The 22,187-nt window shown below is 41.2% G+C and overlaps 1 protein-coding gene across 5 annotated transcripts in view; it reads left to right on the forward strand.

The window, feature by feature from the left end:
- The window catches only part of TBC1D14 (TBC1 domain family member 14), a 70,823-nt gene that overhangs the window by 24,298 nt on the left and 24,338 nt on the right, over nt 1-22,187 (forward strand). For 4 of the 5 annotated variants that reach the window (XM_065659768.1, XM_065659798.1, XM_065659779.1 and 1 more), the window contains exons 4-5: nt 17,735-17,853; nt 20,578-20,660. In XM_065659768.1, the coding sequence (XP_065515840.1) occupies nt 17,735-17,853; nt 20,578-20,660 (202 nt within the window). Of the gene's footprint in view, nt 1-13,554; nt 13,648-17,734; nt 17,854-20,577; nt 20,661-22,187 lie in introns of those variants that run through there. The other variant, XM_065659806.1, reaches the window with a different exon arrangement.

A 22,187-nucleotide genomic window follows, 5' to 3' on the forward strand; every position in this document is an offset into this window, starting at 1 on the left:
GTTCCCAGGCACAGCAGAGTAAGGTGATAAGCAGTACAGTGTGCAGCAAAAGCAAAAAGCAGCCACTAGTGAGCACTGTGAGCTCCATGGCAAGCACAGTAGCCTGTCAATTAATAGCTAAACAGCAGTAATAGCTATAAATTTGATCTGGCGTATTCCAAGCAAACCTGTCACTATCTTGAACCCTTCGAGCCCCACATTAGGCACCAAAAAGAACTGTCATGGTTTAATCCCAGCAGGCAAATCAACCCTGCACAGCCAGTTGCTCATTCCCACTGCAGCCTGTTGGGGGATAGAATCAGAAGAGTGGGTTGAGATAAAGGCAGTTTAACAGGTAAAGCAAACACAAGCAAAGAAAATTCATTCCCCGTTTCCTATGGTCAGGCAGGTGTTCTGCCATCTCCAGGCATGCAGGGCTCCATCATGGGTAACAGTTACTTGGGAAGACAAACGCCATCTCTCCAGATGTCCCACCTTGTTCTTTCCCCAGCTTCATATGCTGAGCATGACACCATATGGTATGGGATATCTCCTGGGTCAGTTGGGGAGAGCTGTCCCAGCTGTGTCCCTCCCATCCTCCTGTGCACCCCCAGCCCAAACCAGGACATCACTGTTGTTAGACCATTACAGCTTTGAATGGCTTTAGTAAATTTGATAGAAAAAAAGTAACTGTTAAAGAATTGTGTGCTATGGCATCCAATCATTAGTGAGTTTCTGGCAAGATTGCCGTTCTGAAACAGTTCTCCAGTGCCTCTTGGATAACAATAACTAATTCTTCCTAATTTATTTTGAAGTTATTTTTGACATGTAGGCTTTCTGAAACATGAGCAATTCTGTAAATTGGTAATTGAGTCTCATCAGCACCCAAAAGCACATCCCGATTTAGGTTACCCCTCACAGGTTGCTTTGACAATGTCAAAGTAGCATTTGTATTGCAGAGGTTTTTGCCCATTTAGAGAAATGCTTTTACCCCTTTGGTTTGCACCTAAAGAACTTGCATATATGTAAGTGGAGGAGGTGACAGTATATGGCTACTGTGATGATGCCTGTTGGCCAGCAACGGTTCCTCCTTCTTTGTCCCTGGCAGTGTTCAAGGCCAGGTGGGATGGAGTCTTGGGTGACATGGTTTAGCGTGAGGTGTCCCTGCCCATGGCAGGGGGGTTGGAACTGGATGATCTTAAGGTCCTTTCCAACCCTAACTATTCTATGATTCTGGGAAAAGGAGTACTAGGTCAGAAGAATAAATGCCATGGCTCTATTACTTACTGTATTTTATTGCCAAGGCCAGAAGAGTAGGTGCTTACAAGATCCTTAGCTCATGTATTGAAGAATGGGAGGTATGCAGTGAAATGTGGAAGTTGGGGCGATGGGAAAGGTTCTAGGAAATGATTTTGGTAATGCTTTGCACTTTTTCCTGTGGGGCATGAAGCAAGGTGCCTAAACTGTTTTATAGGTGGCTGTTAATTGTGCTTTATGCAGGCTTTATGTGAAATTGGGCTTTTTTTTTATTTTATTTGCTTTACTTCCTGGAAGTGCTGGAGCCTTCCTTAAAGCTGAGTGCAATGCGAGTTACACTTGCATTATATGAACAGAGTGCCTCAGAAGCCAGTTGTTTGGGGATGCAAAGTTAGTGACTGTTTTGGCGCTTTAGACTCCCTATTTTGATCACCAGTGTTTCATGACTTGAAACTGTCTTACACAAAGAGTTGTGGAACACTCTTACACGAGTTTCTTGGTATGGGAGCTGGGTCTTGAGGACTGTGTGGAGAGTTGTGAGGTCCTGAACAATGATGGTAAAATCATGGTTTTTAATTGAGCACCGTCAGCTCTATGTATTGAGTGAGGTATGTAGAGCACACAGTGGAAAATGCCGCTGAGACACAAGGGACTAATTAAAAATTTCAGTATTCTTTTACCATAACATTGTATGTAACTTCCTGTACACCAAAAAACCAAACTGGAGGGAGACCAGTGAAGTTCTTCAGACATCATGGGAAATTATCAGGGTTCTGAACCCTGCTGCCTGTTGCTCTTTTAAGCTGACACAGCGATATGTAGCAGCAGTTGCCTGTCACTCTGTACCATGATTTTCTGATTATATTACACAACTGGGCTTGTGCAGACTTGATGAGAAATAGATGTTGCTCATTTGCTGTTAGCCAGTTATCATGGGTATTGCTTCCTTCCTGTAGTATACTTCAGGCCCTCTGTCTTCTCGTGTGCAGGATTATCTGACTTTGTTCATAGGATTCAGTGCTCCAACAGACTTATTTCTAATGTTTTGTGCTGCTGATGTGATATACAAAAGAATTGTGTGTTGGCATGCCCTTGTGACTAAGTTTTCACCAGTGTTTCTTGGGCATTCATCTGGATTTGTACTGAAAAAGTACTCAGTGCCCTGTGAAAGGATTTAATGTCTACTTGCTGGTGGCAGAAACTGCCAGGCTTCTAAGAGCCTTTTACTTGAGATGCCTGAACTTCCAGAAACAGTGGAGATGTAGATGGTGCCATCCTGCTGAGCCTGACCCTCTCCCTCCTGTTTGGGTTCCTGCCTTTGTTGGTGCCAGTACTTGAAACAGGGGCTGTGTATTGAGCAAGAGCTTTTCCATTCTCTGGCTGCTCGGGTTTGACTTACTGATTCTTTTCAAAGAAAAAAAAAAAAAAAACCAAACTTACTCATACCAAAGAATCCAGGTCTTCCTGCAGCTTGTCTGCTACCAGCAAGGTTGCTGTCTACTTGTGAAGTATTCATTAGGCTATAGAGGATTTGCCTAACTACAGAGGCTCTTGAGCAATGTTTCTATTACCAAAATCTTGATCTAAGTTAATTCTGAAAGGCAATTTAGGGGAAGGGTGATACATTCCTCATTGTGATTTTTTTACTTGATTATGGTTTCCCATCTTGGAAAAAAAAGAAAAAATTCAGGTTGCCTTTAGTTTGTTTAGACTGTCAGAAGTTATTTGGATTATCTAAGATGCCACAAAGTATCCTGACCATCATAGAGCTATGGTTTGTATCAGTCATCAAGTTTCACATACCTGGGGAAATCTACTTGACCATACTTGCTGGGTATGAAGCACTGTGAACAGGAATTAAGGTGACAGCCACCAAGCAGTCCTTTTCCAGGTTGGATTCTTTTGCTTGTGGATAGGCATCAAAGAAAGCCTTTGTCATTAATTAGAGCCCTGTGAGTATCCCATTAATTTGGCTGCAGACACCTGTAAGGAGTTTATTGGTATGTTCATAGTTCCATGCTCTGATACCTTTATTATATGGATGAAAGAGGTGGTTTTGGTTTGGTTGTTTTTTTCCAGCATGAGATGAACAAATTTGACTGGAAACTTAAATAGTCTTCTGAAAATAAGGATGATGCGCTTGTGTGTGTGCACGTTTTAAACATATAAACAATATTGTTTTAAACAATATCAATCTTTAAAATACATTCTTACTGTACATTGTTCTGATACTTTCCCCATAATATTCTCATCTGGGATTGAAAGAAATCTGCAAGGAAGAATATGCAACTTTAAGATTTGTGCTTATGTGAAGTACCAAAGAGGGGAAAAATAGTAATTGAGCTGTGAGATGGTTAAAAGTTGATCTTAGAAATGCCAGTTCTTACTTCCTTCCTGCCTTCTACTTATAAAACTCCAGACCCTCAAACTTCAGGTGCCATTCACAAGCTGAACATCATTATACCATGACTGAAGATGGCCGTACTGTGTAAGGCACACACACTGTGTAAGAAGTAGCATTGTAACAAATTTTTTTTCCCTCTGATGAAAAGAATGGTCAGACAGGTTTCTGAGCATGTAAGCCTTTTCTCAAATCCTGTAAATACTCTTCTGACAGCACTCACTTGTTCAACTACTGTATATACAACATAGCATCATACTCCAGTTTAACAATGTGGCAATTAAAATCACTCCAGCTAAGTTGTTATTTGTTATACTTTTAATGCTGACAACATATGTGAATGTTAGTCTTTTGATGAAGAATCAATATTAACATACGCTAAGGTCGGATTGCTTTGCATGATCCCCAAGAACTTTTGTACAGTTTTTATCCAGTGAAATGTTTTCAAGCTTGAAAGCTGTCAGGACACATAATCTTGTCTGAGAAGCTGGATGTGCATTTACAATTGAGGTTTGCATGATGCAATTTTTGTATCAATTACCTTCAGGAATCCTGCTTGGGAAGAACTGGTTGTGCCAGTTGCTTCTGTAATTGATGCATGAAAATGCCCTGAAAGTCAGATGACAGTGCTTCACTGTGAGTAACCACCTAAGTTAAAGTCTCTTCCCTTCCAATAGGCTGCAGGGCTGAGCTGGGCTTTGTGACCACTGTTTCTGTCAGGAATTCTTTCAAGAAAAGGTGATGTTGTTCTCAGCATATCATTTGGTTGTCTCCTCTCATGTGATCGGTCTTCACAGGACTTGTTTGCAACTGGCCAGTCAAGATCTTGAGTATGAAGAGACTAATGTGTACAGAGGGAAGTCAGATTTTAGCTGTATCCTAGAGACATGTTACAGCAGTCTTCTCCAGAGGAGCTGCTTAAATGAAACTACTTTTTTCTATAGGGTACATCTCCTCCTCTTTTTGTAAGAGGGAAATCCTTTATTTAATCAGTGCATAATTTTCTCCTTTCCAAGTGTGCTATGACCCCGTGAAGACCATTCAATTTAACTTAATATTAATTCCAGTAGGAGCTGAATGGGTTGCCTTCATTTTCACTGAGTTTCAATACCAGAAAATTCAGCACATATAACACTTAAGGCCTTTCAATAACAAGCTTTGCTCACAAATTCAGATGTAAATATGTTACGATCTCATTTGCTGATATCCCATACCAAAATACTTATAATTTCTAATGGCAGTTCCTTAATAATAAAAAGTAGCTGTGACTTTTAATGTAGGGATTGTCATCTTCCCAAGTTTAGAAAGGTTTCTATTCTGAAAGCCATAGTGCACTCTAGGAGAGGGGAGAGCCATTTTTTTCTTATTTTCCTATAAGGATAGGATTCAAATAAAGGAATTTTTGGGGAGTTGGATTCCTGCCATGAAGCCACCAATGATGGAGGCAGTGGAACACTGCAGGGATTTATAGGCAGCAGTGGATAACAAGTTTGCCTGTGGAGGCAAACCCAGAGGAGGCCCCAGGAGCAGGTTGCGGGTGTGCAGTAGGTGGAGTGGCAGCCTAAGAGCTTACAGCCAGACTTTGCAGTACGTCTTGCTGCTTCTGCCCTTACACTACAACAAAGGCACCTGAGTCAGATTGTTCAGCCTTGATGATGACATTAGTACAATATTCTATCATAAAGCTGTCAACAGTGTGTTCTCAATACCTCCTACCAAACTGCTTTGGGTTTTGTTTTCAAATCAGTCCTTTATTTGTTTCTTCTGAGGAGGAGGAGAGATGGAAAAGCCTCATTGGTTTTTTTTGGTACCAATGATAAGATTTCCCAACTGGGCTGCTTTCAGCTGGTGGCACAACAGGCTTTCTTCTAGGACTGATGCACTAACAGGAAATAAATCAATGTGATTTACCAATTATGTTTTTCTGTAATTAGATCATGACTACACATGGGACCAATATTCCAGTCAATTAAAATCAATTGTACTTAAGAGGCTTACTCTGCAGCATATGATAAAGTGAAAATGGACTCTTGAAACAGCTAAAAACATTTCTTGATGCATAAGTGATGTGTTTTTATGGGATGAATAGTTAAGTTTGTAACAGTACTCAAGGAAATTCTTGTAAGTTGCTTTGGGTCAGTTTTCATTCAAATCAATCCTCACTTGATTTTTCCTTTTTTTAAAGCTATAATCTTCGTTGATTAATAAAATCACTTTACTCAAAGTCTGTTTTTCAGCTGGAACTTACTGGGTAGAAAAGGCATTTCAAGCAACAGCACCCAGCAAGAAATGCTGAAATAAATTATTCCAACCCATGCTTTAGGCAGATGGGAAGAGCTGCTGCTGAGAGCAGTGTGTTTTATCTGGGGGGAGAGGTGGGGAGCCCCAGGGAAGTGGCCACTGAGTGTGATGTGTGTAGGATCTTGTGCAGCTCCATGTGTAAAAGTGCTCCAGATGGGAGCTGTGCCATGTGCCTAGCTGCTGCCACGTGTCCCACTCCTGCATCCGCAGTGCTCTGCTGATGGGTGGCAATTGTCTAAAAATACCCAGCTGTTCTAAGGGTTTGTCCTCACTGTTTTATGCTGCAATCAGATGTTCCATTCAGGGCCTTTTGAAGAGGAAGTGGTTGGTTCAAGCTGGCTGCTGATTCTAGCAGGAGCTAGATCTACAGTTTTGAATGAAGTATTGTCTTCTGCTCACAAGAGTTTGTCTTAGGATAGATCACTGGGTAAATCGTTGTGACTGGTGGCCGTAGTTGTTAATGGTGAGATGGGTGTGTGCATGTAGACTTCACTCAAACTTCAAAGCATTCTAGGCTATAGTGTCTGTGCATTTTACTGTTCTGCAGTAGAAGTCCCAGGGTGTAAATGAGTCACTTCCTGTGTTCTCCTTTTCTGGGTTCATTTTTACTGGTCAGCCTTCAGAAAGGCAGGATTTAGGTCTGCCACGGTTTCCCTGAGTTCCTCTTTTTAATACCAAAGAACAAGAGATTTTTTGCATTGCAATTGCAGTGCAAGAAAGCATAGTTACCGTAGTTACTCGAAGACTAACCTATGCTTATTCTTGTTGCACTCTCTAGAAATAAAGGGATAACTCTAATTTTCCCACTTAAGAACGATAACCCAAAACTTCCAAATTGCCTTAATGCACTGCTATTTCATGTCAGTGCTGAAGTGCTAAAATATCTTTTTACCCCCCCAAGAAAAACTGTACTGAATAGATTCAGCAATTCCAGTAGGCTGTGTTACTCAACATAGTGTGTTGCCCATGTCCTGACTTGAAAATGACCTGCCTCAAACAAATCTACTATCATATTTAAACAGATATAGCAAGAGTAATAGCTTCCATCCACACTAAATGAAAGGGGAATTTAATACTATGGCAGGATTGTTCCTGAGTATTTTAATAATAAAAGACTGTAATATGAGCCACCCAGGTATTGTAATCTAGCAGAGTCTAGCTGCCGAAGTGCTGATGCTGTTGGAGCTGCTTCCTTCATGTTACGGACATGTGAAAGCACAGAATGTATTAAGGATATCTGGCTAATAGGAAATAACGAGCTTTCAATATCACTTTCAACAGTTATGACAAGCTACAAAGTATTATTTGTAAGGAAGCGAGAAGTTTTTTTCTCCTCCATTTCCACTTTTAAAGTTTTTATTTTAGTTTTATTACTCTCTAAAACTCATCAAAATTGGCTGGTCAAAAGCCCAGAAAGCTGAAAGGATCCTAAATAGGTGTAACAAGCAATGTTTAAGGACAGGTATCTCCTTTGTGGGATAAAGATACTAAGTAGATAGAAGTGTAAGCTTCATTAGTTATTACTGCAGTGAAAATGTCAGCTGCTGGCCTCTACTGAAGGGTCTGCTTCAATGCCAGTGGTATGTTTTAGGGGAAATGCAATAAGTTTAACGTTGTCATGAGATCATAAAGTTTGTCCTAATAGAAACAGTCACTTTGTAGCTGATGCTTAGCATTGGGTGCAGTAAAATTCACATGGCACAGAATATTTTTAAATGCAGGAAGCCGCAAATTGGTGGGAAACTCCTTGACTTCTGAGGATGAACTACAGAGCTCTTCCTGCCCCCACAATTTCAAGGCCAGTGAAGGCAAGTTTGCAGAATTCAGAAGATCAGATGCATCAGTGAAAGTTTGTTTTCACTTGCTGTAAAATGAGAATCCAACATGCAGCTGGCAGTTGTGTCTGCTAGTGCTTATAGGTAGATACTTAAACACTTACATCTTTGTGTAGCCAGTAAGTTTTTTCAGTGTAGTCATCTTCTACTGCGCATGCTGACACACAACACAGGAGGCTTTCAGAGTATTTGTCTCCCCGTGGGTTTTTTGGATAAATGTAGAAGTCTGTAGAGAGCAAGCCTGGAAATACTGGCACATGTTGCATTGCTAAAACACTTGGCAAAACAGTACTTTGAAGCAAAACTGGAGATAAATCCTTAAAGGCCTTTATGTACTGTGGTGGGACTGCCTATCCTAACAGGAGACTACAACCTGCATTGCTGAGATGTAAAATTGAGAAAGCCTTGCTAGACTTCAGTGTTTTGTGTTAAACAGAAGCAAGCTCCCAGGAAACCTGAGCCACAGGTTTTCTTTGTCTGTTTTCCAGTTTATAGATCTCAAACTTAATCTAAAATTAAAGAATGGCTGGGAGGTGAAGGTTTTGAAAGGCTAACTCTTGACATGCTCACTAGTAACAAGCAAAGCTGATGTTCTTTGGCTCTGTAAAATGAATGGAGTTGCTGTGTGTGTGTTACTGGAAGCCCTGAGGAGCCAGATGTAAGGACTATAAAAAGCCAGACTGGTACTTCTTCCGTAAGTGTCCTTCTGAAGAAAGATTGGGAAAAGATTTCTTCAAATCTTAGGTTCTCATTCTCCTCCTCTCTGAGGACACTTAATCTCATTTTTCAACATGATTTTATTACACATTTTTTGTGCCTGTTAGTAATTTCCACATCAAAATGTCTTTCGCTCTATTGCGAAGATGTCTCTTTAGCATTGCAGAGTTCAATGGAAGCAGTTTCATGAATATTGAAGCCTGGAAATAGTCATTGTTGTAAGATAGACTATGAAGGTATGTTGCCTTCCTTCATGTATTTATATTTGTCTGTAGCTTAAAAAAAGCTACAGTCTCTTCTCCTCAAGACTGAACCTTAAGTGGTGAAGAAGATTATAATTCAGGAAAATGTACATGTAGATCCAGGTTTTGTGAAATTAAACACAGGATGCACAGGATGCACTGAGCACACCATCAGTATAAGTACAGAAGAAGCTTTATTAGACATGTGTGATACTGGCACTAGTAACTGCTTCATGGGTAATTTGGGGGATCAGGGGAGCAAACATGGATGTAGAAAACCATTCAAAGAGGCCTTAATGCAGTAGACTTACCATGTGCTTTTGTGTCATTTCTAAGGACAGACAAGTATCAAACTTGGAAAGGCCAGAGATCCTGAGAGATGCACAGGTCTTGGTAAGGGAGCGGAATAGAAATGAGCAGAGGGTTTTGAAAAGAAGGATGGAGAGAAGTGGAATTATGGTTACAAGTATCCATTGGAGTATCTTTCCTTACACTAGTTTGGTGTATGTACTGAAGTTGTATAGCTATATACAAGCATGCACGTACTTACCTACACAGGCAGCTGTTTACAAACAGTAACTTTGTGCTACAGTGGGTGTTTGAACAGCATAGTAATACCAGTTGTGCACTGAAAAGTAGATGGCATTTCTGGGTGACTTTTACAGTCTCTTGGAAGATTGCAAGTACTTGAGGTCATATTTGCAACTGATTAGAGAACTTGCAAGCTAAAATGCCCTATTCCTGTGACTCCTTTCCTGTATCCTGGGGTTAACTTGGTGCTTTGGCCGTTTTAGAATGATGTCAGGATGAAGCTGATGTGGAATAGAGTCCTTTTATTTCTGTGCCACTCAGAATGGGAGAGTCATTTCTGACATGCGCTTCAGTTCCACCAAAGAGCATGTTATTTGAGACTAGATGGAAAAGAGAAGTTTTCTTCTGCAGCATCAGCACTAACGTGAAATGTTGGAAGAAGAAGTTGCTGAGATTATTTGGAAGGGTATGGTGCTGAGGCTATGCAGAAAATTGAGGTGAAGAGATCAGTGAGCAGACATATAGTTTATGTAAAATTATGTTTCTACATATCCAGTGTAATCCAAGTCCCTGGAATTGACATTTAAGGCATAAACTGGAAGCAGATGTTGGTAGTATTTTATACTGGCAGATGTTCATGAAAAACAGAAGTGAAATAACCATTTAGCTTGTATTCTCTTGCTCAAGCACTTACCAGATGCTTGCCCTGCCAGAAGCCTTTTTTTGTAGATGTTTCCACTTGTTTGATATTGCTGCTTATGAGATAGCATCAGTATATAGGGAAGCTGTTTGTGTATGCAGATATCCTTTTCAGAGTTGCGAGTAGCAGGGGCTTTTTGTTAGTGTGACTCATCTTGGAGTCACTTGTGACAGTACACTGCACGTTCTGATAGAAGATCGTATATTTGACAATGAGTTGTTCTCAAGCCCATGGTTCATAGGTATGCTTTGTCTCTGAGTACCCCACATATAGAAAGCTATTCCAGGCCCCTGCCTTTTTTTTTTCCTTTTTTTTTTTTTTTTAAATAAAGCATGTCACTCTATATGAACCGAGAAACACTTAAATAACTTACATATAGCACAAATGAAACATGAAACCTGAAGGTGAGAACTATCTGATATGTAGCACATTGCATGGTTAGAGGTGACAGTCTCCAAAACAGCAAACTGTTACTCTTTCTTGGGAGACTTAACATGGCCTTATCTACGCTTAGGTTTTAAATGTTCCTTAATTTGACACCTACATTTCTCAAGATACGATGCTGTAGAAATATATACATATAAATGTAAAAATTGTTCAAGTAGACCATGACTGGAGCACAGGGCTGCAAAGCAGGGTATATGGCTTCTAGTTCTCTCTTTACTGTTAATGTTCTGGAAGACATGTGCATGACTTTATATCCATTGAACTTCAGTGTGACTGCGTGGGACCGCAGTTGCAAGCCTAAGTTCCGTATCACCTGCAGTCAGAAGAGAGAAGTAGACACTGCTAGGGGAAAACAGGGACATTTCAGAGCACTTAAATTATGCCTGAAAACAGGTAGTGTGAGGTTTACCTCATGAACTGGCTATAATATCTTTGTTAAGTATGCAGTAGGAGAATACTATGGTACTAAAGATAAAAGGATGTTCTAGTGGAAGATAAAACTTCATGAATTTTATTTCCATCAAGTTCTGCCATCACATTTGCTATCTTCTGTTCTGGTATCCTTTCTGTAATGTAAGAGGATTAAGTATATATATGTAGATGGGTAAAGCAAGTAGGGCTAATGGTTGTTGAACTATTAACTGTAGAAGTTGCCAGATCACCTTGGCAAAGTGTGCAGGTTAAATGTGTAACTTGGATCTTTTGTGTTGTTACATCAGTAACTAATAAACTAATTGCATTTCAGAATAGTTCTGTACTGGTTTTGAAGTATAAAAAAGCCCTCATACATATCCCTCAAGGAATTGCTTGAAAGTTTAATATCTGAGCTCAGCTATTCTCTTTCTGTTAAGTTTTGAAGCATGGTCTCATAATCTGATTTTTGCCTGAGGTGTCAGTCTTCAGCTTTCTTTGGTTACTGTATATGTAAAAGCCTCTGTTAAAATTACTTTTTTTTTTTTTTTTTAATGGCCTGGTGCCATGTCAAGAATCAGATCTTAGTTTCCCAACCGAAAGACTGGGTTTCATGATTTGCTGGTTTCAGTTAAGCTTCTGAAAGAAACAGTCCTGCTGCCTGGTTCTTTCCTTTTCCTTCCATATTTACATTGTCCCACAGCAGACATTACCAGAGGAACCAAACTGATCCAGCAGAACAAAAGGTTAGTTTTTAGCAGTATCATTTCCCCAATCTGCTGTATTGTACAGTCACACAGCTACTTGGTGCCACAAAAAAACCCATGTGTGGGGCCAGGAGGGCAGTGAAGTGCTGGGTGTGCACCATCTTCAACTTACTTGGTAAACCACTTGGTAAATAGAAGGCAAGAGATTGCAGATGGACACATGGTAGAAAGCTCTGAAGCAACAGACAGGAATGTTGGGGCAGTATTTAGGGAGCAGAGTCAAAACCTGGAAAAAACCCAAACATTTTGTTGGCTTGTGCAGTCCTGGTCCAGTGCCTGTCTTGTATGCTGAATGAGGGGGAATTCCAGTGGGAAAATGTCATGTAATTAAAGCTTGTGCATAACTTGTTCCAGTAGCCTCAGGTACTCTTATAATCGTGGTAGCCTAAAAATAGTGACTGCTCCCAACTATCAGTGTAATGTGTGGCTTGTTATGGTTTGAGTTAGAGCGTGCTTCCCTTTTCACCCCACAGAGGCATCTTCCCCTATCACCAGGCAGTGTGTTATGGAATGTATACTTGATTGAGCTGCTCTTTATGTGGATTGACAAATGGCTATTTCCTACATTCAGACAAGCTGCAATATTGTCCTACTTTCAGCCTGTGAAACTATGGAGATTTAGCACAGAAACTTTTGTCCACCTAAGGCTGCTCTTCCTCGTGATGTGAAGTATTTTTCTGTGTTAATGACTGTAATTTTACAGAAGTGGGTTTTTTATATGTGCAGTAATTTACTGTTTCAGATTATGAGAAAAAGCATTCACGTTGGAGGCTGTAGTGCTTTTCATATTGACTTGCCACTGTGGTAATTATTAGTGCTCTGACACCAGATGCTTGCATGGCAAATGTCTGTCATCGGTGGTGGTCGAATGAAGCTCAGATGCTGTTAATCATTGAGCTGTTCCTCACTGGTGTAATATTGCTGCGCCTGTGAATTAGATGAGAATTCACAGGTTTAAACCAATAGCTCATATAAGAGCTGGTAACTTTGAGGAATAACCTCAGCTTTTACAAAACCATCTCTCGGAAGTGCAAAACTTAAGTCAATTTGGTTGTCTTAAAGTTGGTCCTCGCTGCTTGTTTTGTGATTCAGGATCAGGCCTTGATAGAGGCCATGAGCAGCAAATGCAGCCTGGCAACTGCAAACCGTAACCTCCAACAGTGAGATTAAGGAATAAGAAATCCTTAATTGAGTGTGGTGAAAAAGACAAGTAATGGTTGCAGATGAATAGACAGTAGGATAAAATGCGAGTCTGCCAAAGATGGTGCCACAACAACTTGGGTATCTCCCCTGAGTTAGCAGGGGACAGAGGGAAAAAGACAAATTTAATTCGTCTGGATTGAGGCAGAATATGTAACAAGATGTGATGTGGAAGTAGTCTGAACCGTGGAAGAGATTTTTATGTATCGCTTAGGGCTGTCCGAGGAGGACAGAGCACGAGTTGTACTGAAGAGGTGCTGTTCCTTGGGGACTGGTTTGAGGGATTGTTTGAGGGCTGGTGAGCCTAACTCACATCCTCACTCGGGGCCGCTCCAGGGGCTGGCTCCCTATGGAGCCCTGCCCGTACCCGCCACCAGCAAACGGACCGGGAGGTAGGGACGGGAGCACGAGTGTGGATATCCAAATCGAGCGAGATGCCGCCTTGTCAGGCACGCAGCTGCGCCCGCTGCATCTAGTTCTGGGCAGCTGTGTGCAGAAACGAACATGCCTGTGGCCAGCGCACGCTCCTTGTGCGAGGGCTCGGTTACCCTTCTTGGACCTACAGCTCACCCGGGCTGGGAGGAGCGGCTGGGCGCGGAGCCGGGGAGCCTGTGCCGGGAGGGGCCGGGCGCCGAGCGTGCTCAGGCAGCGCTGGGCGAGACGGAGAGCACCGATCGGGTTCGCCGGCTCCGCGGGTGATTAGCGGGGCTGGCGGGGCGGGGCCCGCGGGGGGCGGCCCGGGGAGGGCCGGGGCGGGCGGGGGCCCGCGAGGCCGCGGTGCGGGCCCGGGCGGCGCCGCGGCGGTGCGGGCGGGCATGGGGCTCCGGCGCCGCCGCCTGTGAGGAGCGCAGCGTTCATGGTGAGCGAGGCCGCAAGGGCTGCGCAGGGCCGGGCAGGGCGGGTCGGGGGGACGCGGTGCGTGGAGCGGAGGCCGGGTGCCCGTCCCGCGCAGAGCTGCCGGCCGCGGAGCAGCCGCGGAGCGGTGTGGAGGCTGCCGCTGTAGAGCCTGGCGCGGTCATTTCCCTTTCGGCTTCGTCGGAGGGTGGTTACCTTTGTATAAGCGGAGCTGGAGCGGGATGACCTTGGTAAAGCGGTTGTGTTACTCCGGGTTCGGTGATGCCGGTCCCCGGGGGAGGCTCGGTGCGTGTGGGAAGTCTCACAGCCCTCTCCCGCTTAGCGCGGGTGATGTGCTCTGGGGAGTTATTTGTGTTTCTCCACAGAGATGGTTCAGGATCCCTTTGTAGGTTAGCTTCTCTTTCTTGAAGAATTACGGAGGATAAGCAGAACTTGAGTTTCTCGCATCTCAACTGCAAAGCTGCCAGGTTCCGCCCAGAATTAAACTCGCTTTCAGGGTGTGTGTGTCTGATGTTTCTGTGGGTATGTTTGTTTGTTTGGCTTTGTTATAAATCAGTGCTTTAATCTGTAGCACGTTCTCTTAGAGAATCTTCAAACCCTAGTTCAGCTATTGTGGCTTAGTGCTGAATAGGTGAAGATGAAACCTGGAAGGAAGCCTAAGAGATCTCAGTGATAAGGATGTATTCTAAGTCATAAAGGATCAGCTCATCCTAAATCGATCCTAAAATTAACTTGCAACCATATGAGGTTAGTAAGCCCTAATTGCAGTGTAGGATTTAAGTAGGTGCTGAATTATTTGTACCTGGGAGAGATTTGAGTCTGTCTTATTTGAAAAGAAAAAGCTTAAAATGAGCTATTGTGTGGTTTAGCCTATTGCAGCATGTGCAAATCCTTCTACTTGCTCGGTCAGCAGATACTCAATATCAGTTTGTGGAGGATTCAGTCTGCTTCGCTGCTATATCATACACTGTGCTCTGTTCGAAATGGCATTCTTACTGGAATAAAAGATCATTTTCATGAGCTTTTGTCTGCTGTGACTTTTGGGTGTTTGGTTTTTTTGGTGTGTGTGCTTGTTCTTTTAGTTTTCCCTATTTAAAACCCAGTCTTTTGGGTAACGACTGTCACCAACAGACATTTTATTCTTTTTTGGCTGCCACTGGAAAGGATGAAATTACTACAAAGGACTCGTAATCTGTAAAATGTGCCACTCCCATTGCTGTGCTGCTCTGGCTGCTTTACTGTAGGGTAGTGCTGAGAACACGTCAGTGAATACTTGCTGAAATGCGGGGTGGGCTTTTGCTCTTTAAGAACTGTGAATAACTGTACTAATACGCAAATTGTGTAGCTAGCCACCCATATTCCAAAATAAGGCATTCCTTCAGCAATACATTCTTGGAAGAATGGTAATGTGGTCTGGAAAACTTTCTGCTTAGCTGAATGAGAGATTCAGAGGGTACTGTACAGAATAAAATCCCCACTGCAGCCTGGTGTATATGGTTTTCTTACCTTCCAAAAGCAATTTTACTCTGCATTTGGCTTTCAGAGAAAGAAGACCTTGAAAGTAATTTTCATAAGCCTTAATTAAGCAGCTTTTCTGGAACTTGTGCTGTAATATGCATTGGGTGCATGTGTTTTAATGTCAAGTTCTGTGAGGCTTCAAGGAGATCAATATATGATTATTTCTGCATACTAACAGATTCTTGTGGATACCAGATGGTTTTTCTTTCACTAGTAGTGTCCCAAAGGAGTAAAAATGCTAGATTTAGGGACAAGGTTCACCTTGTCTGTGGAAGCAGTAATAGAGGTTAATATTCGACTGTGTTAATTTATGAAAAGTAGCTAATAAAAAATCAGTCTTCTAATAGAAACTGTGAGAAAGAATAGACATGAACTTCACTCCTGACAGCACAGTGCTTACACTCCGCAGTTGATGATGCAGCTGGAGCACGTTAGGATGGTGTACTCATACACCGGTCACTGTCAGCCACTTGCAAGGGGTTGCTAAAGCAAGAATAGTGTCTTAGCTTTCTGAATATGCTCTTAATCACAATACTTTTCTTCTAGTATTTCTTTGGTTATTTTCTCTCTGGAGGCTTTTTTTAATGAACAGCTTTTTCAGTGTGAGCTCTATCCCTTTACTAACCAAAGCTAAGTATTCAGCATAACTATTCAGTTTTCAGATAAGTTATCCTTGGTTCTTTACCTTGTTTTCAAATTGATGTCATGCACAGCAGTATTAACTGGTATCACTGAGCCGGACGTTCCAGATTCATGACAGTGTTAGCATCATAGCGACGCGGGTATCGGAGGACTGACTGTTGAGGCAGTGTCCAGTTAACAAACAAGGAAAAAGAGGGTTTCCCTGTGACCTGAGAGCTTCACGGGCCATCACCCATGACTTCCATAGAACTGGTTTGAATTAGAACTGAATTGTACAACAGAGAGTAGAAGACCATGGCTGTGTTGCTCTGCATTCATGCGTGGGTTTTATCCATCCTTTTTTTAAGGTGGGGTTAGAGGAGGTGGCCTTCCTGGAAGTAGTAGGGATCCCGTTTTAGTTTCTGGGTGATCCAGGCTGTTCTGAATGTGTTGGAAAGGTTGAATCTGTTACCAAAGAAGTGTTGATGTAATTGACAGGTTAGGTTAAAAGAAAGAAACCAGTACCGCTTGAGGAGCTGTTTGTGCTCATGGGAAGAAGTCATGGCTGGAACAGTGTTCACAGAGCTCATTCATAATTAATAGTTTTCACACTATAGTTTCTTTTTATTTTAAAGGAAATAGTATAAAAAAGCTACATGTGGAAGCAGGTGGGGTTTGGCAGTGGCAAAATTCATTATAAAGTTGAATGCAGAAGTATCTGTAATATGGATTTGCTTTTTTCCAACAGGCCATTTGACAGTGTTTGTTGTTTGTATATCACTCATACTTTGAATAGTTAATCTTTGCTATAGTACTTCAAGCATTGGAGTAGACAGGAGTTGTGTAAAGGTTTTATCCCATTAGGTCATGTTTTCGGTACATTTATTTCCAAAACAGTGTTTGTAGGAAAAATAAAAACAGCATGGAACATTCAATGCCACGTCCTCTGATGCAGATCATAGTGATACACTAATTGAGGGTGAAGGGACTTCTGAAGGGCTAACTTCTCTCTCTCTCAGAGAGAGCTTAGATGAGGTTCCCAGGGCGCATCCATCTGAGCTGTGAATGTCCTCAAGGTTGGAGGTTCTACCATGTCCCAGGGTTTGACTACCCTCCTTTCTTCCTTAAGACCAGAATTCCCCTTGTAGCAGTTTGTGTCTGTTGTCTTCTTGTTCTGTATGTAAGTGTCTCAGAATTTTGTACTTTGCCTTCACCATCCCATTACTGCTGTCTACCAAAGATCCCTATGAAGCCTTCTCTTCTGAAGGCTGACCAAGCCACGATCTCTCAGCCTCTCTCAGTATGTCACTAGCTCCAGACCTCAGTCATCTTGGTGCCTCTTGGCTAGTCTTGCTTCAGTGTGTCAGTGTCTGTATTGCAAACCCAGGTTCATACCTTATGCTCTGTTATGACTTAGGATTGTCGTACTTCAAGGCATCGTAACGTGTGGGGTTTCTGTCTAACCATGATTTGAACTTTTTTGCCGTCATTGAACTGTTGCAGCTGAAAATAGCTTGGGAGGAGAAATCATATGATGAGATTTTAACACAAGAATCTTGTGGTTGTTTTTGCCCTCGGTTTCAAAACCATGTAAATCAAAACAAAAGTATTTTAAACAGGTCTTATTTTCTACCTCAGATAGTATCTGCTGGTTTTAAGGTCCTTCTTAGCAGTTGTTTGTAAAAGCTGGCTTTAACAAAAGCCAGAGGAACTTCAGATGTTTCTACAAATAGAACGAATGGAAAAAACATCAAACCTCACTCATGAGCAGAAATTTGAACATTATTTTGAATTCTGGGGTTGCTTTAGTTGAAAAGCTTTAAGAGGACCCAGTTGGGCAGAGATGTGAAAGCATTATCTTGTAGACTTTTATAGACCCTTTTCAGAATCTCATGTGCATTACCTTGATGTTCTCCACTCTTATACCTTGCCCTTGTCTTTTTCTTTTCTAGGAATATGAAGAAAAAACTGGACGAGCTCACAAACCGCTCTCTCCTAAACAGAATGTGAGGAAGAATCTTGATTTTGAACCACTCTCCACTACAGCACTTATTTTAGAGGACAGACCAGCGTAAGTTTTGGGAAGCGCAACACCTAGGGTCTCTTTAAAATTTGCCTAGTGATGCTTTCCTTGCTGTGTATATTTGATGACTCAATGATTTAAAATTTTAAGTAGTTTTTTTTTCAGGCTAATGAATATGATAGTGGGATGACTATGAGAAAAATGACTCAAACAAAACTATTTTATAATAAAAGCAATGGCCTTGTATGACAGGAGGTAATTCAGCGAGCAGAGGTCTGGTTTTGAGTAATTCTACCTTCTAAACATGAATAAGGGATTTTTATTTTCCCTGTGAGACTGTAAGCATAAAAGTGAAGCTGGTATATGCTACAGAAATTGAGAAGCAAGGATACAGTGTCCTGTTTACACAGAGAAAGACCACACCTCCATAAATAATGAAACAACGTAATGATTGTTCTGCAGTGGGTTCAGCGTTGCATTTTAAAGGTTGTCAAGTGCTTGGTGAGTTGTTTCATACTTCTGTTGCTGCAAGGATATTCTTGTATATGCAGCCTAACTCCATAGCAATTCACTGGCACCTGTTTTACTGTGGTTTGCTTCTGAATTATACAGCTTCAGTTATGTTTAGCCAATTTCTGAATGGTACCCAGCTTTACAGGCATGGCGTCTAAATTCTAGTATAGCTGTGCATTGGTGTAAAGAACTGGTGTAGCATAGGCCTGTGTTTTCATCAACAGATCTGTGTGAAGAATGTTCATGTATCAAAGTAGTCTAGTTGTAGGGTTATTTAAGACACTTTTTGGCTTGACTGGTAGACTGTGACAGAACTTCTTGGGACATCTGGAACAGTGTACCTGTGATTATTTGTTATAACAGGTTTTATTATGTGTAGCTGGAAACAACACATATTAGCTTATTTGTTGTATTTAAAACTTGCCTGTTAAAAATCATACTTCCGGAGAGAGAATCTGAGAAGTACCGTATTCAGACAGATTGTATTAGTGATATGTTACAGGATAACAGTCAGAGTTTGCTTTCTTTCCTACTGTTGATAGAGTAAGGAGCTTGTAGCAGAAAAGGTATTAAAGTTCTAGGCAACTGAATCATCATGTCTTTTGTCTAGTAGGGAAAAGCTCTGGACAACAGTGCAGTCCTCTGGTGACTCTAAGGAATCTTTTTTTAATAGTTAGTTTTATACTGTTGAGTTGTTTGGTTTTTGGTTTTGAGTTTTTTTTTTTACCTATTAGGCTTTAAGCAATTTCTTTTTTTTTTTTTTATTTCCTGTGACAGAAAGATTTAAGGCATACAGAAGAAAAATGCAGAGACTTTTTCCAAATAACTACTCTTGATTTTGCACTGACTTGTAGGGTTTGTTAGTTGAATCTTAATTAGATATTAAACATAGAATCACAGAATAGTTTGGTTTGGAAAGGACCTTAAGCTCATCTAGTTCCAACCCCCTGCCATGGGCAGGGACAGCTCACACTAGACCATGTTGCCCAAGGCTCTGTCCAGCCTGGCCTTGAACACTGCCATCTCATGTGTATGGTGATGCTGTGAAGAGATAGAACAAATAATTTAAGTAGTGGAATTTAAGTTAACAGAACATACATTGTTTCATCTGGTTTTCCTTTCAAACTTTTCCTAACTTGCATCACTTTTAAGTATTTGGATTTAAAAAAGATGCTGGTCAGTGCACATAAATGAAACTGGAAAAGGAGCAGATTATTCTCTGTGGTTAACAAAGACACTAATGTGAAAATCCACTTTCCCTGCTCTTGTAACAATCTCGATTTTAAAAGATACTCATAGTTACATACACAGCTGTGCATACTTTACAGGTGATATGTTTATATAAATAGTAAAGCACGCTACTGTTAATTGTGACTGAGTTAATAGCTAACAGCTGCCTTATGTGTGACACCTTACAGGAATGTGAAAGTGAAGGCATCTGTTTTTCAGTAACCAAAGATACGAAGTGTGCTAGGAACACAATATTGTGCTTACAGAGGAGTAAAGTACTTAGTCATTTCTGTTCTGATATTTTGGTGATCCCGTAGTTGTATGAGATACATAGTGGTTAAGTTAATTGCAAGTATGATTAGCTTAAGTTTATGTGGTCTGACATAGGAGTATGTGGATTTGTATGGCACAGATGTTGCGGGCCTTAACCACAAATCAAAATGGCTGTGTTGATGTTGATCGTGGGAGCATATAGAGGATGACTTCAATGCCGTTTGTTGCTGTAGAAGTGCAGGGGATGAATTAAGCCTTTAAAATAGAAATGGGGCCTCAGAGAGCAGAGGGGAAAAAGAAGCTGGTGTAGGGAGCCATTACTGTATGGGTAGAGAAAGTTGCGAGTCTAACACTTAAAAAAGGTGCGTATTAAGAGAGAGTATGGTCTTGTATCTTTTCTGCAGAGACCAATTTAAAACAAAACTACCAGCTTGGCATATACCAGTATAGTCCCTTTGTTTCTGAAGATCAGCCTGCGGGTTCAGTTGGTTCAGTAATAAAAATGCTGAAATTACCAAGCATAAGGAAATTACTCAGCATATTTTGTGTATAAAAGTAGTCAGAGCTGGTCAGTGTTCTTTCCTTCTCTTCTGCTGACTCTGGCAACAAAAATTTCTTTCCAAGGATGTGTTGCTCTGTTCTTTGATCAAATATTTTGACAGGAGCAGTATATGTTTTTGTTTGAGAAGAGTCTAGAGTTTTCTTCAGACAGGCATTCCAACTTTAAATACTGATCATTATTCTTTTAAATTCAAGGAACCTCCCTGCAAAACCTGCAGAAGAAGCTCAGAAACACAGGCAGCAGTACGAAGAAATGGTGGTTCAAGCAAAAAAAAGAGGTGATGGAATTTTTTTTGTCTTCAGAGGAGAGAAATGAAGTTAAGGGGTATTTCTAAACCTGAAATGCACTTGTGTCAGTCTGTTGCTCTGTAATGTGAGGGATCTGTACTTCCCCTCAAAGTAGAATCAATCCAGAGAAGGGAGGAATGAAGGTAGTTTTACCAAAAAGGCCCACCCCAAGCTGAAAAACAGTCCTAGAATCCAACAGAATGAGTGTCATTTGTGGGTTTAAACACTAATATATCGAAGTAGCTCATCAGTCACATTAGTGAAGATTAGAATTATTTAGATAACTACAGGTTACTTGATAGTTTCATGTTGGGATCAACCTGTACAGGCCGTAGTATATAAATACATAATTTTCCATGTAGGGAAATGTACCTAGTCATGTTAGTCTGATCATCTGCCTCCCACCTCAGATTTACGGCTTTCACAGGTTTTTTCCTCATAATTTCTTGTCTGACATTGTTCACAAAAGTGTGTCTCAGTGACATTGTACCATGAACATCAGGTAGAGGTGACAGCAGTGCCTTCCTTCTGCTGATATTTTTGACCACCTGGGTTTTCTAATTAAGAACAAGCATTGCAGTAATAGGGAATTTAGACTCACAGGAGTTGTGTCCAGTGAGAACTACTGGAAATGTTGAGAACTCCTGAGCCCAAAGAAACTATGGAAAGGTGATATGAACACAGGATTTGCTTGCTTTCTGCAGTTGACATATTAATGAAAATATCCTTTTGTGGTTTTGAACATGATAACACCTACCAGTGAAGTTCATGTGACTCCCATGTTAATATATCCATTTAACATGTAGTAATCCAAAGGAGTTTTATCTGTTCTCTTTGTACAAAGGATAGACGGATTGAAAGAAACGGGATGATGCTCAGGCTAGGCAATGTGCCACGTCCTTGAGCTGTCTTCACTGGCCTGCAGTATGTCATTCTGTCCAGATAAACACCCTGACAAACCTGTTTTCCCCAAAGCCAATCCAGATGAACAGCTTTGCAGAGTTATGTATTGTGTGGAGGTCAGGAAATCAGAGTGTAAACACCCTCTTTTTGTTTAGAGAAAAAATCAAAGCCTGCACTTAGGCAGCCTTACAGTATGCTCATATCAAAGCAAATACTGTGAGGAAGTTGGTACGGTTCTGCTTAGGCGCAGCTTCTATTGGCCTCTAATGTGGACCCATCAGGTTGTATGTGTTCATTCCAAAGACCTTGTTCATGGTACTACTGTTCTTCAGTTAGTTTTGCTTGTCAGGTCAGTACCTTCTGATACTGTAGACTCTGTGTGTATGTGTGCGTGTACATGTCCTAACACATTTTCCAGTGGGAAGAATAGTAGTTGATGATGAAAGAAGAAGAAATACTGAATGATAATGCAAAAATTTAAAAGCTAATATGAAAACTGCTTTCTTTTTAAGGAACTGAAGGTTTACAGTGGTGTATGACATTTAGATTAACCACACACTAAGTAGCATAAAAAATGGGACTTTTGTGATTTTCTGACTGTTATCTAAATCGTA

Source organism: Lathamus discolor, chromosome 1 (assembly GCF_037157495.1).
Source record: "Lathamus discolor isolate bLatDis1 chromosome 1, bLatDis1.hap1, whole genome shotgun sequence".
Taxonomy (NCBI): domain Eukaryota; kingdom Metazoa; phylum Chordata; class Aves; order Psittaciformes; family Psittacidae; genus Lathamus; species Lathamus discolor.